Source organism: Urocampus carinirostris, chromosome 10 (assembly GCF_059441175.1).
Source record: "Urocampus carinirostris isolate Australia breed hairy pipefish chromosome 10, RoL_Ucar_1.0, whole genome shotgun sequence".
NCBI classification, from domain to species: domain Eukaryota; kingdom Metazoa; phylum Chordata; class Actinopteri; order Syngnathiformes; family Syngnathidae; genus Urocampus; species Urocampus carinirostris.
Window position 1 is genome coordinate 8,569,996 of NC_142358.1, and position 16,093 is coordinate 8,586,088.

Genomic DNA, 16,093 nt, shown 5'->3' on the forward strand with positions numbered 1-16,093 from the left:
GACTAGCACAAGTGTGATGTGCTCACCATTTTATGCACATACCAAAACGGAAACCTTATCTTCCATGGTCAAAAAGAGGTTCTCCACAGGCTCCTCAATGAATGTGGAAAAACTTGCACATCTAGGATGAACTCAGAGTCCAAATGCTGATCAAAGGAGTCAACTGAGGTGGCTCAGGCATCTGAGATGGATAGCTGAGGATGGCTCCCTGGAGTGTCCCACCAGCAGCAAGACTAAAGGACGAACCGGAACTGACAGAAATTCCCTCCTCTTACCCTATCTTGAGGGTCAGATGCAACACATATAAAACCATTGAGCTTTGATCAATGAAAGATCTGCATGACATGCAACCCTGAGGTTTAGCTTCATGCTCAGACATAATGACAAACACATGCAGGTGGGGAGAGCAAGGGTTGACACTTCTCCATCTCTTTCTACTAGGGTCTTACTCTTGGACTCAGAAGCCAATTTGCAGGCGCAGAGGTGATCCAGAGAAACCCCAGCTCTTTAAAGATGGGGACATTATGTTGGGGGGGATCTTTTCCCTTCACAGCAGCTGGAGAGACCGTCAGGACAGCTATTTGCAGAAACCGCAGCCCCTTGAATGCACTAGGTAAGTTACTGAGCTTTGGTTGAACTGTGATCCCTTAAACAGTCTTTTTTTCAAATCTCTGTGCTTAGTTTGAACTTTAGAGGGTTCCAGTTCGCCCAGGCATTGGTCTTCACCATTGAGGAAATAAATGGTAGCACTGACCTGCTTCCTGGCATCTCTCTGGGGTACAGAATCCATGATTCTTGTGGCTCCATTGCGAGAGGGGTGAAGGTTGCTCTAGCTTTAGCCAACGGTGACAAAGAGGGTCCTTTGGAGGCGTTTTGTCCTAAACCAGCCCAGGTACAGGCCATTGTGGGGGAGACATCTTCCTCTCCTTGCATGGCTATAGCTACCACCGTTGGATCTTTTCGCATCCCGCTGGTTTGTAGAACTAGAACAGTGTGCACTCTATTCACTATCTCAAGTAAACATTGTCTTTTCCTGCAGATCAGCCACTTCGCGACTTGTGCTTGTCTCAGCGATAAAATCAAATACCCTTCTTTCTTGAGAACAATCCCCAGTGACTACTACCAGAGTAGAGCTCTCGCCCAGCTTGTCAAGTATTTTGGATGGTCTTGGGTGGGAGCTATCAGAACCGATGACGATTATGGCAATAACGGAATGGCAACGTTCACAGAAACTGCTAAAGGGCTTGGTATCTGTTTAGAGTACTCTGTCGCTTTCTTTAGGACGGATCCACTGGACAAAATTCAAAAGATAATTGATATCATCAAGGGATCTACTTCCAAAGTGATTGTCACTTTCCTTTCACACATGGACCTGGATGTATTAATACACGAGCTGTCTCATCACAACCTGACTGGATACCAGTGGATTGGAACAGAGTCTTGGATCTTCGACTCCCAAACCGCAGCGTTGGATCAGGCACATATCCTAGACGGAGCCCTCGGCCTGTCCATCCCTAAAGCACATATCGGCGGCATGCAGGAGTTTATTTTGAATGTGAAACATCTAAATTCATCCGGGGATGATACGTTCAGATTATTCTGGGAGGCATTATTTAGTTGTGAGTTTGAGGTAACGAAGTCCAGTAAACGAAAGAAATGTACCGGATTTGAAGACTTCAGCGGCTTAAAGAACAGTTTCACTGACATGTCCCTCATGCCTATCTTTAACAATGTCTATAAAGCTGTGTACGCTGTGGCACATGCACTTCATGATATTCTTGGCTGTAACACAACGTGCAGTACTGGGGTGCAGCTGGAGCCATCGACGGTAAGTTAAAAAGTACAGAAAACCCCCAAGATACAAAGTTAATTCATTCTGAGTTGAAGATCGCATAGCGAAAATGCCGTGTAGAGGGTGATAGAAACCCATAGTAATTAGATAATGCCTTACCCAAATAAAATCATTCAAATAACAAACTATCATATAATTTAGCTAGTAGAACACTTGTGTAATACAAGTGGATTTGATCAAATAACATTATAACTAAATATACGTCAAATGAAAAATGAAACGTTATTTATCTTTGGTGTGATAGGACTTGTGCTGGTCTTTTGATAACCGCAAGCTCTGTTTCTTAGGTTATCATGATTTTGCATCCTTCCTTAGGCATCACTACAAGCCGTGGAGATATGGCAAATACAGTATATAATACAATATTGTATTGCCATTTCACAAAGTATTTATGAAGCATCTGAGATCATGAACTGAATAAAGAAAGAGAAATGTTTTGTTGGAGATAGCCCAGCCAATAGCTTATATGCACCAAGGTGCCGTAACGCCGTATCTGAGGGGTCGAGTGTTTATTTTTTTTATACCGCTCCGACCGCTAAATGGCATCATTGTCTATTTTAATCCAGATTCTACACCGCATTAAGAAGATTCGTTTCAAAACTAAAGAAGGTGATGAGGTATACTTCAATGAAAACGGAGATCCAGAGGCTAAGTATGAAATAATAAATTGGCAGCCAACACAAAATGGAACAGTCAAATTTGTTACTGTTGGGCTCTATGATGCATCAGCGGACAAACAGCTGAATCTGCATAGTAGCGACCTAGTTTGGGCAGAGAACTCTAAGCAGGTGAATAAAGTATTGATTGACAATGTTAAGGCAAAATATATTCACATCTCTTTTATCTTGCAGGTCCCAGTATCGATTTGCAGTGGGAATTGTCCGCCAGGGACACGCAAGGTCCTGCAGAAAGGAAAGCCTTTCTGTTGCTATGACTGTGTGAGGTGTGCTGAAGGAGAATTTAGCAACAGCACAGGTACGATGTAGAAGTGTGTTTGGTAAAAACCAACGTAAATACTTTCTGAAATTAAAACCTGAGGCTAAATTGCAACAAGTCATGAACTCTTGTTGAAATGTCGTCATTTTTTTTACACCCTTACTGAAGGTAAGCTAAAGCTAGGTTTGCAGGTTTCGGTATTACAATACAAGATTAAATGTAAAGGGTTTTTGTTCTTTAAAATGTGCCCTACGATTTGCTGGCAAGCAGACCAGCAGTAATAAACCTTCAGCCCGGATCTCTTAAGTTATTCTCTTATTCACCAACGAGCATTATCTCACTTATGATATTAATTCCTCAAGAAAATGTAATTTATATACAGTAGACCCCCTGATTTCGGCGTTCCCGCCTTACAATGTTTTAATGTTGCAATGTGGAATTAAGATTTTTTTTTTCAGGCCCTCCTTAAAGGATTTTCACTGCTGCACAACAGCTTGCAAATCATCAATATTATTTTTTTCGTTGCTGCAAATTGTTATTGCACTTATTTCCAATGCAGTGTTGTTATGATGCACAATTATTTTTCATTTACACATATTGCATTATTATTAGAACTTAGACTTATGTTGCAAATATTTTTTTCGTCCTGATAGTCTTTTATCTTTTTTTTCTTTATTAGATGTCTACCCTGAAATGCCATGTCTAATCTCATTGCATTTAATGCTTAGTCATGTCAAGTAAAGTCGTGTTTATTTGTAAAGCCCTTAGTCTTGAAGAGTCTCAAAGGGCTGCACAGACCACAGATTATTGCAAGCCACAGGATATTATTACACCATCCCCTGATCTAAAACCTACATGAGGGCAAGGAAAAACTCAAAAACCTCAACATGAAGGAAGTATATAAACCTTGAGAAGGGACCGCACATGAGGTAATCCCCGTCGAGGATGACCAGGCTGCAATGGATGTTGCAATAACAAATAATACACAGATATTGTCAACATAAAATATAAGTTATTCCTATGCTATAAAATAGTAGTCTGTTTTAAGACTAACAAATGGAAATACCATTTGTTAGTATGGTATTTCCATTTGTTAGTCTTATGGTGCCAGAGTATTGTATAGAATAGAATAGTAGTCTGTTCTAAGACTAGATTTAAACAGTTCCACTGAGGTTGCATATAGAATCTCGGGGGGAAGAGCATTCCACAGAACTGGGGCCTGGATGGAGAACGCTGTCAATGACAATGAAGACTATTCAATTCAGCATCTAATTATTTTGCATACAGACAAATGTACAAATTTCAAACAATACAGAGTTGGTTCCGATGGCGGGTTAAGTCTATAAGATGACTGCCATTGGCTGATGTGTATAAGATGCAGATATGATAATGGCTGAAACCCCTCCCACAATGCTCCAATTATCTCTCTTTGTTCAGTTAAGAATCTTGTATATATCAATGTTTAACTATACTGTAGGTTCGAAGACTAGCAGGTTTGCTAAAGAGGGGAACAAGAAGGTGATAACAATTGAAACAAAGCTTGAGATAATAAAAAATACAAAGACACTTGCATTACATTGACTGAGGAATATGGCTTTAACCAATCGACAGAAGGTACAATTATCAAGAATTAGGAGGCAATTCAAGCAATGTCTTCTCAGGGCTTGACAATCCTCACTTTAAAAACGTTTTTCTTTTTATTCCACCGTCTCTTCCCTTTTGTGCATCCACCCACTAACTCCATTTTACCAGCTTAAGTCACGTCAGATTTAAGTTAGAATATGTTTTTTTCTTTTTTTTCTTATCATGTATCTTTATCATTGAATCATATTCACTTATATTACAAGTAGGTAGTACTTAATGTGTTTTATTTTGATGTTTTTATCTGAGTGGCAAGGGCTTTAAAAGGCATTAACTGATTACCATTACTTTCTATCCGCCGCCACCCTTAAATTTAATCTTACAACCCCCACCTATGAATGGGGTCTACTGTACAGTTATTTCATGTTTGGACTCCTTTCTTAAACTTTGAGCTGTTTCGACACAGAGCACTTTTTCCCATGTGTGTGTACTGTATGTGTGTGTGTGTTTTTTGGGTTGATTGATAATCCAAACGGCCTTCTCAATCATTTCATTTTAGATTCAGTGACATGCACACGTTGCCACCCTGAGTTCTGGCCAAATGAAAGAAGAGACGGCTGCACAAAGAAGGAAGCAGAGTTCCTGTCGTACGAGGAGGTCTTGGGAGCTCTCCTCACTGTCGCAACTTTATTAGGATTATGCTTGACTGCTGCCGTGGCATATGTTTTCCTCAAATACAGAAAAACCCCCATCGTGAGGGCCAATAACTCTGAGTTGAGCTTCCTGCTGCTCTTCTCCTTAGCATTATGCTTTCTCTGCTCTCTGACTTTCATCGGCCGCCCTACCGATTGGTCCTGCATGCTACGACACACGGCGTTCGGCATCACTTTTGTACTCTGCATCTCTTGTGTTTTGGGGAAAACGGTGGTGGTGTTAATGGCTTTCAGGTCCACACTTCCTGACAGTCATACAATGAAGTGGTTTGGGGTCACACAACAACGACTCAGTGTCCTGATATTCACTCTTATTCAAGTGATTATATGTGTCCTCTGGCTCGTAACAGCACCACCGTTTCCTCTCAAAAATTTCAAGGAGTATAAAGATAGAATCATTTTGGAGTGTGCTGTGGGTTCAGCTTTGGGATTTTGGGCTGTGCTAGGATATATTGGAATATTGGCTATGTTATGTTTCATTCTAGCTTTTCTAGCCCGCAAGCTTCCGGATAATTTCAACGAAGCCAAACTTATCACCTTTAGCATGCTGATATTTTCGGCAGTATGGATTACTTTTATACCAGCTTATGTCAGCTCCCCGGGTAAGTTCAGTGTGGCTGTGGAGATATTCGCAATATTGGCCTCCAGTTTTGGACTGCTCATTTGTATATTTATTCCCAAATGTTACATTCTACTTATGCAACCTGAGAAGAATACAAAGAAGAATATCAGACCGAAGGGGACAGTAAAATCTTTGTAAAACGCAATTCCTGACAACCACAGCCTATCACTCCCCATATTAATGGTTGCAAATTAAGCACAACGCCGCTCCTTTCAACTCACAGCAAGACAGGTTATCCATAATACAGTGACAATATCAGCAATTTACGATGACGTTCTCATCTGGTTCCAGAGAAAGAGACATTCTGGATTAGAGCCTAGATGGGCAAGACAAGATCAGCCTAACAAAAACAAAACAAAAGAAAACACTTATACAATCTGAAATCATCAAAAAATGTATCAAGTACGGGGAAAACATATAAGTTGACAGGTATGAAAACGTATTGCGAAACAGTCAAGATTTATATAACAAGGAGTGCAATTACCGTACAGAAATTAATTTCTCATGGAGCCGATCAATAAAAATATGTAATGGTAGGTGATACACTTTTGGTGATGTATGTTTTTTGTCTTTTTGTGGGTCAAGATTTGCTCAATGTCAGAATGTATAGTAGAGTAATCCCTCCCTATAACGCGGTTTACCTTTCACTGGCTTGCTGCTTCACGGATTTTCATCATGTATCTATTTCCGCATTAAGATTTTAATGTATTTTAGAGTATTTCATCGTATAATAATTGTGAAAATAATAAAAGTTACTACTTCAGAGATTTCACATAGCATGGGTTATTTTTGGAAGAAAAAACAAAGGATTACTGTATTGCATTAGAGGTAAGACCGAGCCTTGAAATCCAGCCGGACCTAACCCGGCATGTGGGCAGAAAAAGCCCCATCCAGCCCGACCAGGACTGATTAACTTGATTGCATTGACGTGGCCAAATTAGAGCCCAAACCTGCACTTCGGACGCCGTGCGTACTAGAGCGCCGAAATGAGTGCTTTGGCTGAAGTAGCCAAGGAGCAACTTTGGTTTCATTCGGGCTCTCTGTCCCTCAAATCAAGCACGCACTTCAGAGTCGAGCTTCGGCGGCGCCGAAGTGCAGAGCCAAAGTGTGTAACTCAAGTAAAAGTACTGTTACGTCAGTATAATATTTCTCAAGTGGAAGTAAGTGCGAGTAACAGCGTGCATGCTGTGTAGATTCTCAATGAAGAAAAAAAAAGTGCAAGAGAGAAGCCCAGACCGACCTGAGTGAATGATTGACTTAATAATTTACATCATTTTGGGCCTGGTTCGGGCCCAGCCCCAAGATCTTTTAATTGGCATTCACTATAAGCTTTAATTTGTATATCAAAAGAGGTAACATTTTCTGAAAAAGAAAAAAAATGTTTCCATGCTTGATGTTGTCCAATTTTTCTTATACAATTACTAGCCTTAAAGAAAAATTACCAACAGTTTTAGGGCAATTCTATCCCATTTTTATATCATTTATTACATTACAATTAATATTAGTACACCCTTTTATGAACACAATAAACCCTCTTAAATCCAAAGCAAAGACAATTACAGTAAATCCTGGTATATGAAACTATTCCATTCTGAGGTGGGGATCACAAGGTGAATTGTCGTATAAATGGGGATAGAAGCCTATGGTGTTTAGCTTATGCTTTGAATAAATGCCGGGTGCCCTGGGTCAAAACATTAAAATTGTATATACATATTTGAACAAAACACTATCTAGTCACTAGATTCTAGTACTGCTTATGTGTAATTTAATGTGTGCTTTGTTTGTATTTATTGATAATCACAAGCTTCATTTCCATGGATTTTAGCATTTCTTCAGGCCTCAGGACCATAAACATAGTACCAAAAAATATAGTATTGTTTCATTTAAACCAGAAAAGTCTTTACGTGGAACACTTTCCTAACTGAAGAGAGGTAAAGACAGTGTGTGAGGAAATAGCCAATTGGTATTTTCAAGATTTCATGACGCAAAGCTAATAAGTTAGGAATCCTAGGTATTGCAGATAAATATATCAAATAGTGCTACTTATGTATTTTATACATGTATACTATTAAAAAAAACATTTTTAATAAATATACAAGTGCAGGAAAAATTACAATTTATCTAAATTTAGTATGATACGAGTTGGTTGAGTGGAGGAGCTGATAGATGCTGAGGGGGTCAGGAGACGGTGACTGAGAATTGAAAATGAAATTGATTTTAAAACTTCCAATTTTCATGCTCTTAGAACATTTCCATTGTTTTAATCGCCTCCTTATCTTGAATAATACTCACAATCATTGATTGGTTATAGCAATGCAACTAAAGAAAGGTATATGTGAGTCTTCCTTGTATTTATTGAGAATCGCAAGCTTAATTTCTATGGTTACCATGTTTTTGCTTCTCTCTTTAGCAACACTGCAAGTCTGGGACCGATTGCTAATAATTTCAGGACAAAAATACAGCTTTGTATCACATAAACTGGCAAAGTCTTTACGAAGCACACTCCGTACTAAATGAAGAAAGAGAAAGGCATTATGGGAGCAAAAAGCAAATAATCATCTTTTTGATGCTGTGTCTCAAACCAAAAGCATTAGACTAGCATCTTGTATAACGCCAGCCAATAGTACAAAGGCATTTTAGAAACACCATTAGGTACATAACTTGCAAATTGAGGGTCTGAGAAAAAACATAACATTAACATGGAACAAACGAGGGAGGTGAATCGAAAGTTGTGCGGTATGAAAACAATTTTGATGAGGAACATTTGAAATGTCCATAAAATTTGGCATAAGTTTGACGAGAACTTACTCTCTGACCAAACAAATGCATTTAAATTGAAAGCACACAGTACACCTAAGGAAGAGGACACAATTAGCGCCATTCAATTTCTATCAATAAAAAGTAACAATCTCTAAGTATGCAAATGTGGACTACCTCATAATTTGCTTCTTTTACCTAGAAGTAATATAATTCCGATTTCCACAAAACATTTCGTGTTGTTTGTTTTCTTTAGGTCTCCATGACAACTTTTGCCCCCTCGGACTATAAAGGCTTATTTTCCTGCTGGCCCTGTCTGCACATTGACATTATGCCAGTATTGAGCCTGTTGATTTTAGTGCTGCTCACAGATGAAAGGGTGGAGTGTGTATGCCGCATGCGAGGGCAACCGCTCCCGCCTGAGCTGGCGCAGGACGGGGATGTTGTCATTGGAGGAATTTTTTCATTCCGCACAAGGCAGGATTATGTGGTTGATACATTTCGTGTCATTCCAGAAGTGCGAAAGTGTACAAAGTATGTTGAGGATTGTTGGCAGATATCCGTTTCTCTTGTACAGTGTGCAAATGTTCTTTTTTATTTACAGCTTCAATTTCCGAGAATTTAAATTTGCTCAGGCGATGATATTCGCAATCAACGAAATCAACGAAAACGCTGACATGCTGCCTGGTGTGAAACTTGGTTACAAGATCTATGATGCCTGCGGTACCATGGACATTCTGAGAGCTGCTCTGCTACTGGTGAGTAGCCTTGAGAGAGAAGCCATGGAAGAAAACTGCACCAAAACTGAGACAGTGCAAGCTATCTTGGGACATTCGGGATCCAGACCGACCATTGCTTTTGCACCAGTTGTAGGACTTTTTCACGTTCCTGTGGTAAGACCTCTTTAGATGAATGTAGGTGTATGTTTCTACACATTACGGAAACATCATACAGTTTGTTTTTTAAATTTCAGATCAGCCATTTTGCAACGTGTGCCTGTCTCAGCAACAGAAAAGAGTATCCAACCTTTTTCAGAACCATTCCCAGCGACTACTACCAGAGTCGAGCCCTGGCAAAGCTGGTCAAGCACATGGGCTGGACCTGGATCGGAATCATAGCCGTGCAGAATGAATATGGCCTCAATGGCATTGCTGCGTTTATCCAAGCTGCGCAAGAATACGGTGTTTGCATCGAGTATTTGGATGCTTTTTCATCCTCTGGTCCACCCGCAGATCTGCAGAGAGTCACATCCAAAATCCGGAGTGCTTCTTCTAGAGTTATTTTGGCTTTCATGTCTCACATGGAAATCAAGTTGCTAGCAACGGCACTCTATAAACAGAATGTTACTGATGTACAGTGGGTGGGCAGCGATGCCTGGATCACAGATCACTCTTTGACTGATAGCGAGGGGCATGAGGTCCTTGTGGGCTCGCTGGGCTTCACTGTCAGCAAGGCACAGATCCCCGGGCTGGAAGATCACCTGAAGGGGCTCCACCCTTCTACTTTCCCTCGAAGTCGCTTCCTGAGAGATTTTTGGGAGGAAGTGTTTGACTGCTCTCTGAACGCAACCGAGACAGATCGGCGAAAGCCCTGCAGTGGCCTAGAGAACTTGCGGGAAGTGGACTCACAATTCACAGATGTGTCTGTGCTGAGGTTTACCAACAACGTTTACAAGTCTGTGTACTCAGTGGCTCATGCTCTTGATGCCCTAATCAAGTGTGAGGCTGGGAAGGGGCCATTTTCCAATGGGAGTTGTGCTGATCGTAAACACATTGAACCATGGCAGGTGAGGAGGGGCTCCGTCATATTTGCAGGAATTATATTTACAGGAATCCCTTGTTCATGGGTGTTACGTTCCAAAAATATACGTGACACGTGAATTTTTTGAAGTAGTAGTAACCTTTATTCTATTTTCAATTTTATACAATGAAATATTTTGCAATCATTTTAAATCTGAGGACAAACCAATATGAAATATAAATGTTTCTTTACATAGGATAAGGGGTTATGGCTCGAGGGAAGAGACTGTCACTGAGATTGCTAGTCCTTGTATTAAGGGACCTGTAGCATCTGCCAGAGACCTGCAGGTCAGTGAGGTAGTCCTTAATAAAGTTTTCGACCCAGCTGAGTTAGGAGGTCTTTCAGACTGGGCGGTGAGCAGGCCACTATATTCTGGGCTGTGTTGGTGACATTCTGTTAAGGAGTTTAATGACAATTGAAAAATGGCATTATGAAGTTAAAACTGATTACCGTTTATCACAATTTTCCCAAGGTCCTGGAGTATCTCAGCACAGTGAACTTCACCACTCCAGAAGGGGAGAGAGTATATTTTGACGGCAACGGCGACTCGCCAGCCAAATACGAACTGGTCAATTTGCAGATGACAAACAGAGGCACCATGGAAGGCGTGACTGTGGGCATCTATGATGCTTCTCAGAAAGGCAGCTATCAGTTTATCATGAATAGCCTTCCTTTAGTGTGGGGTAACAGACTTTCAAAGGTGAATCCGCTTGTTTTAACTACACTTGTGGATCCTATATGCAATATTGTGATCTGTGTCTTGCAGGTGCCTGTGTCAGTTTGCAGTGAGAGCTGTCTTCCAGGAACTCACAAAGTGCTCCAGAAAGGACGCCCAGTGTGCTGCTATGACTGTGTGATGTGTCCCGCGGGGGAGATCAGTAACACAACAGGTACAGTAAACACCCAGTATAAGGCATTGATCCGTTCTGAAGTGAAATTGCTGTATAACGGGGGATAGAGACCTACGGTAATTAGCTCAAATATTCAGAATCCCTGATACTGCAGATAAAAACATCAAAATGAAAAAAAAAGTATGTAAAATGTACATGTTATGTTTGTGCAAATGATTAAATAACACTATAAAAAAAAATTAGATTGTTTTTTGTTTGTACTTAATTTGAGCTGGTGGAGTGGAATAACTGGTGGATGCAAAAGGTAAAAATAATAACTTCCACTTGTGCGGATTGGCTTGCACTTAGAAATGTTCCTTGTTTTAATGCTCCCTTTTTTTTAATAATCGTTATGATCGTCCATAACTTAGCAAGTGTGGCAATTCGTGTGCCTTTTTCCTATTTTATCATTTCAATCTTTGTTTCCATGACTATCATGGTGTTCTGCTTTTTCCTTTAGTATTACTGCAAGCTATAGCCCAAGAAAACAGTACAGAAATACATTATTGCATCACAGAGTATTTGCGAAGCACACAAGATTCTGAACTGAATGAAGAAAAATGCACTGTGAGAGTTAGTTCGGCCAATAGTACATCTGTATTTTGCTATGATGCAAATAAATAGCAGACCAGCATTTATTATGAGATTTACCAACAGCAGACGTTTCTCACCAGACAAACACAGCAAAGTTTGTATTTTGTTATAAATTCTTGTTAAGAAAAAGTACATCTTATTCAGCTCTGTAATGTGAAAATGTCATAAGATGAGGACACCATATCCCGGGGTTTGTGAAAATAGCACACACACTAAAACTTCCTATTTATGATGTACTAGTACTAACACATTTTTTTTAGATTCTATACACTGTATGAAGTGCCCAACAGAGTTCTGGTCCAACCAACGTAGAGATGCCTGCATCCCAAAAGAAATGGAGTTCCTAAGCTACGGCGAAACCCTGGGAACTCTTCTCGTCTTATTCTCTGTGCTCGGCGTGTTTCTGACCACACTGACGCTAATTGTGTTTTACTGTCACAAGGAAACGCCGCTGGTCCGTGCAAACAATTCAGAACTGAGCTTCCTGCTTCTCTTCTCGTTGACTTTGTGCTTCCTTTGTTCTCTGACCTTCATCGGCCGGCCTACACACTGGTCCTGCATGCTTCGGCACACGGCCTTCGGAATCACCTTTGTGCTGTGCATTTCCTGCGTTCTGGGAAAGACAATACTGGTCTTGATGGCTTTTAAAGCCACACTCCCTGGAGGTAGATTCATGAAGTGGTTCGGGCCTACGCAGCAGAGACTCTGTGTGATGGGGTTCACTCTAATCCAGGTGGTCATCTGCATACTTTGGCTAACCATGAACCCCCCTTTTCCGTTTCAAAATATGATACTCTATCCAGATAGGATCATCTTAGAGTGTCAACTAGGCTCTGCTGTGGGATTCTGGGCTGTGCTAGTGTACATCGGAGTCTTGGCCATTTTGTGTTTCATCATTGCGTTCCTAGCACGGAAGCTTCCGGATAATTTCAATGAAGCTAAGCTAATCACTTTCAGTATGTTGACATTCTGTGCAGTTTGGATTGCCTTCATTCCTGCATACATCAGTTCTCCGGGAAAGTTCACGGTGGCTGTGGAGATATTTGCGATCCTAGCCTCTAGTTATGGCTTGCTTTTTTGCATTTTTATGCCAAAATGTTTTATAATATTGTTTAGACCTGAGAAGAACACGAAGAAACACGTCATGGGGAAGTCAAATTATAATAAATGAACACTTGTGGAATGTGAAGAGGAGATTTGGGGAATCCAACTAGAATACACTCGGTTTTGAAATACAGTAAAACTACCGAATGTTTGACATTGATTTTGAAATTCACAATAAATTCAATCACCACAATAAGTTTTCTGTGTTTTCTTTTAATTGTTCACACAAAACAGGGTATTTTTCAAGCTGAGAGCCACTTTTGTTACTAATTTACAAAGAGGGCACCCAGTTTGATATGAATTTCTACAACAGAGAGATAGCTAGATGGCTTGCTAAATAGCTAAAAAGTAGCTTGATAGTTAGTGACAAAAGTAAACAGGTAAAAAACTACAAGAGAGCTAAATGGCTAAAAGAGTAAAAAGCCAACTAAATAGCCGGATAGAAAGCTAAAAAAAAAAGCGAGCTAGAAAGGAGGCCAAATTTTGCTTGATAACTGGAAAAGAGAGTTAAATATTAGCTAGATAGCATGCAAAAAAAAAAACTAGCTAGATAACTTGCTGAATAGCTCAACATGTAGTAAGATAGCTGGCTAGAAAGCTAAAAAGGTAGCCAGATATAAACCCAGTATAAAAAATAGGGTTAAATAGCCCCGTGACCCCACTGAGGATAAGCGGTGCAGATAATGGATGGATGGACAGGTTAAATAGACTCAATCAAGCAATACATTTTTACTAGAAAATTACAAAAACCCAGCACTGGTGAGTCCACGGGGATCTCAGTTCAATGTTGTAGTAATCCAAGTTATAATGATTATTATTACTACAATATTATTATTATAAATTAGTAGTTAGTAGTAGTAATAGCAGGAGATGGGAGCGGACTGATAATGTGTTGGATGTCAAACAAATTATGGTTTGCTTTCAAGGAAAGGACATTGGCGCCTTCTTATGGCCATTAATCAAAAGTATACTACATGTTTAACAGATTTACCCTAAAATGTAAAGCTACATATTTATTTATTGGGATTTCATGTCGAGTCAATAATTAGATAATTGTACTTATGAAAAAATACTTTTTTTTCCTTCAATTTATTTTACAGTCTCTTTAATGCAAATGTGTATTATTTAACAATACTGTATATACTGACAATCAATGTGTCATTTTAGGGAAAATGCTCTATTAGCTTTAGCATTGCAGAGGTCTCTTACAAAAAGTATGTGTCGTTCATTATGTGAAAGTGATCAAATTTCCTAGGTTAATATGACGTTTTGAAAATGACAGTTTAATAGAACATCCTGATACTACCATAACACTTTTTTGTATATGTATTTATTCATTTATGTATGTATTTATTTATGTATTAAAATGGAAAATGTTAAATTATACTGGTTAAGTGCTGCCTGTGTGAACTAGATATCCCCTAATAGCACGTGAGTATCTCCCGGACCGATTCTGAAAAGAACTCACTAGTGATGGGTGGCAGTTCATTGTTATTTTCTAGGAAATTTGATATCTGACTGGCATGACGTATCAGTGGTTGACTGAGCTTATTTTAACCCTATTTGTAATATTTGTAACCTGGTTATCGGGTGGAGAAAACCCAGACTCCAAAAAAAAAAAAAACAGGCGTGGAGAGGGACGGATGCCGCTACGCCATACTTGCCCAAGATACAAGATCCGTAAAGTGAAAAATAACATTGTAACTACATTGTAATAACATAATTTCTTATTTATTTAAAAAAGCATATCTAACTGCTAGATCTTCATGCATATCACTAATAAAAAATAGTTCATAGCTTCAAAAAGGTGAGTGACCTCTGACAGGAACTTGTTTGGTCATAAGATTTTTCATTCCTGCAGCATAAATGCATAGTTTATAGGACAGAGGATAAAGACTTAGTAGAAGATTCTCTACTTATGCATGATTTAACTTACCAGTAGTTGCTTATCAAGAAGAACAATGTGTTAGGACAGTTTTCCATGGCCAGAGGCCTTCACATTCACCTCATAATCCCTTGTCTCAAGTTCAAAAACATTATGCAAGAGGAACACAGTTGCAATAAAAAACACCTAAGGAGACCAGTGGGAATTGAACACGTCCTGATTTGTTGCGAGCGGAACCTTTTTACCTTACGGTACGGGCCCGCGGGGAGAAGGCAGGAGGCAGAGGAAGAGATGAAACAATGTTGCTTCATCTTTAAACAGGAACAACAGGTGGCATGTTGCCTCCAGCAGAAAACAAAGTGTGCATGTTAATGAACACTCTCATCACAACAGGGTTGTCTACTTTGTGCCAATTAGGAGCTCTCTTGAATTGCTCTTTTTTCTTCTTGGTTGTTTTTGTATAATTCATTGACTTTTAATTAGGTGTACAATCGAAGAATGTCTCTTTTTTCACACATTAAAGGGTGGGATTTAACTTTGGAGCATGTTTTGTTATAGTCAGGATTGATGGCATTTGTTCTCTTTCACTGTAGGGTTTGAGTGTTTTTCTCCAGGATGGGTGAAGTAACAATGAGGTATTGTCTCACAGCAGTGGTCAGCAACTTTTTTGTAGCTGAGAGCTATATGTTTTGTTTTAGTGCAGGGGCTGTCAGTTTGATAAGCATTTCTACAATGACCTAATCTGTTATTACTATGTTGTGACTATGGTATCATGTTATTACCAAGTTATAACTTTTGGAATTGGGGTTCAAATAGCCCGAGTCACCCACAAAACACCCGCTTAGTATGAGGGCAATGATTTAAAACATACATCTAATTTTCAAAATCATTTTGGATGAATTAATTAGCAATTGTCCTTGCCTTATACCTGATCCCTGATGGTCAGCTCTCATACACGACACACAAAAAGTGATGCGACGATAGTTTTACCCAACCGATGTGTCTCAACACCTGTCATTGGGAGTCATTAGTCAAGTCAAGTCAAGTCACATTTATTTATATAGCCCTTAATCACAAAAATGTCTCAAAGGACTGCACAGGATTACAATTACAAAATTACACAATTACCTGATCTTAAACCAGCATGTGGGCACGGAACAACTCAAAAACCTCAGTGTGAGGAAAAAAGAGAAACCTTGAGAAAGGACCTCACATGTGGTCGGTTTTTAGGTGGCCAAACCCCCAATTCCAACCCCTAATGCCGAGCGCCAAGCAGTGAGGCTATGGGTACAAATGGTGCAAGTCTTTGGTATGACTCGGCCGAGACTCAAACCAGCAACCTTCCATTCTTGGGGCGGG

General features: G+C 39.8%; 1 protein-coding gene across 1 annotated transcript; it reads left to right on the forward strand.

The window, feature by feature from the left end:
* Positions 1-380: 380 nt before the first annotated feature.
* Positions 381-12,916, forward strand: LOC148357622 (uncharacterized). The gene is made up of 13 exons (XM_088346096.1): positions 381-613; positions 682-973; positions 1,040-1,828; positions 2,419-2,640; positions 2,704-2,827; positions 4,929-5,838; positions 7,632-7,635; positions 8,718-8,995; positions 9,066-9,354; positions 9,435-10,247; positions 10,734-10,961; positions 11,028-11,151; positions 12,006-12,916. Exons 1-13 carry the CDS (start codon positions 381-383, stop codon positions 12,914-12,916), a joined length of 5,217 nt encoding a protein of 1,738 aa, XP_088202222.1.
* Positions 12,917-16,093: the final 3,177 nt, after the last annotated feature.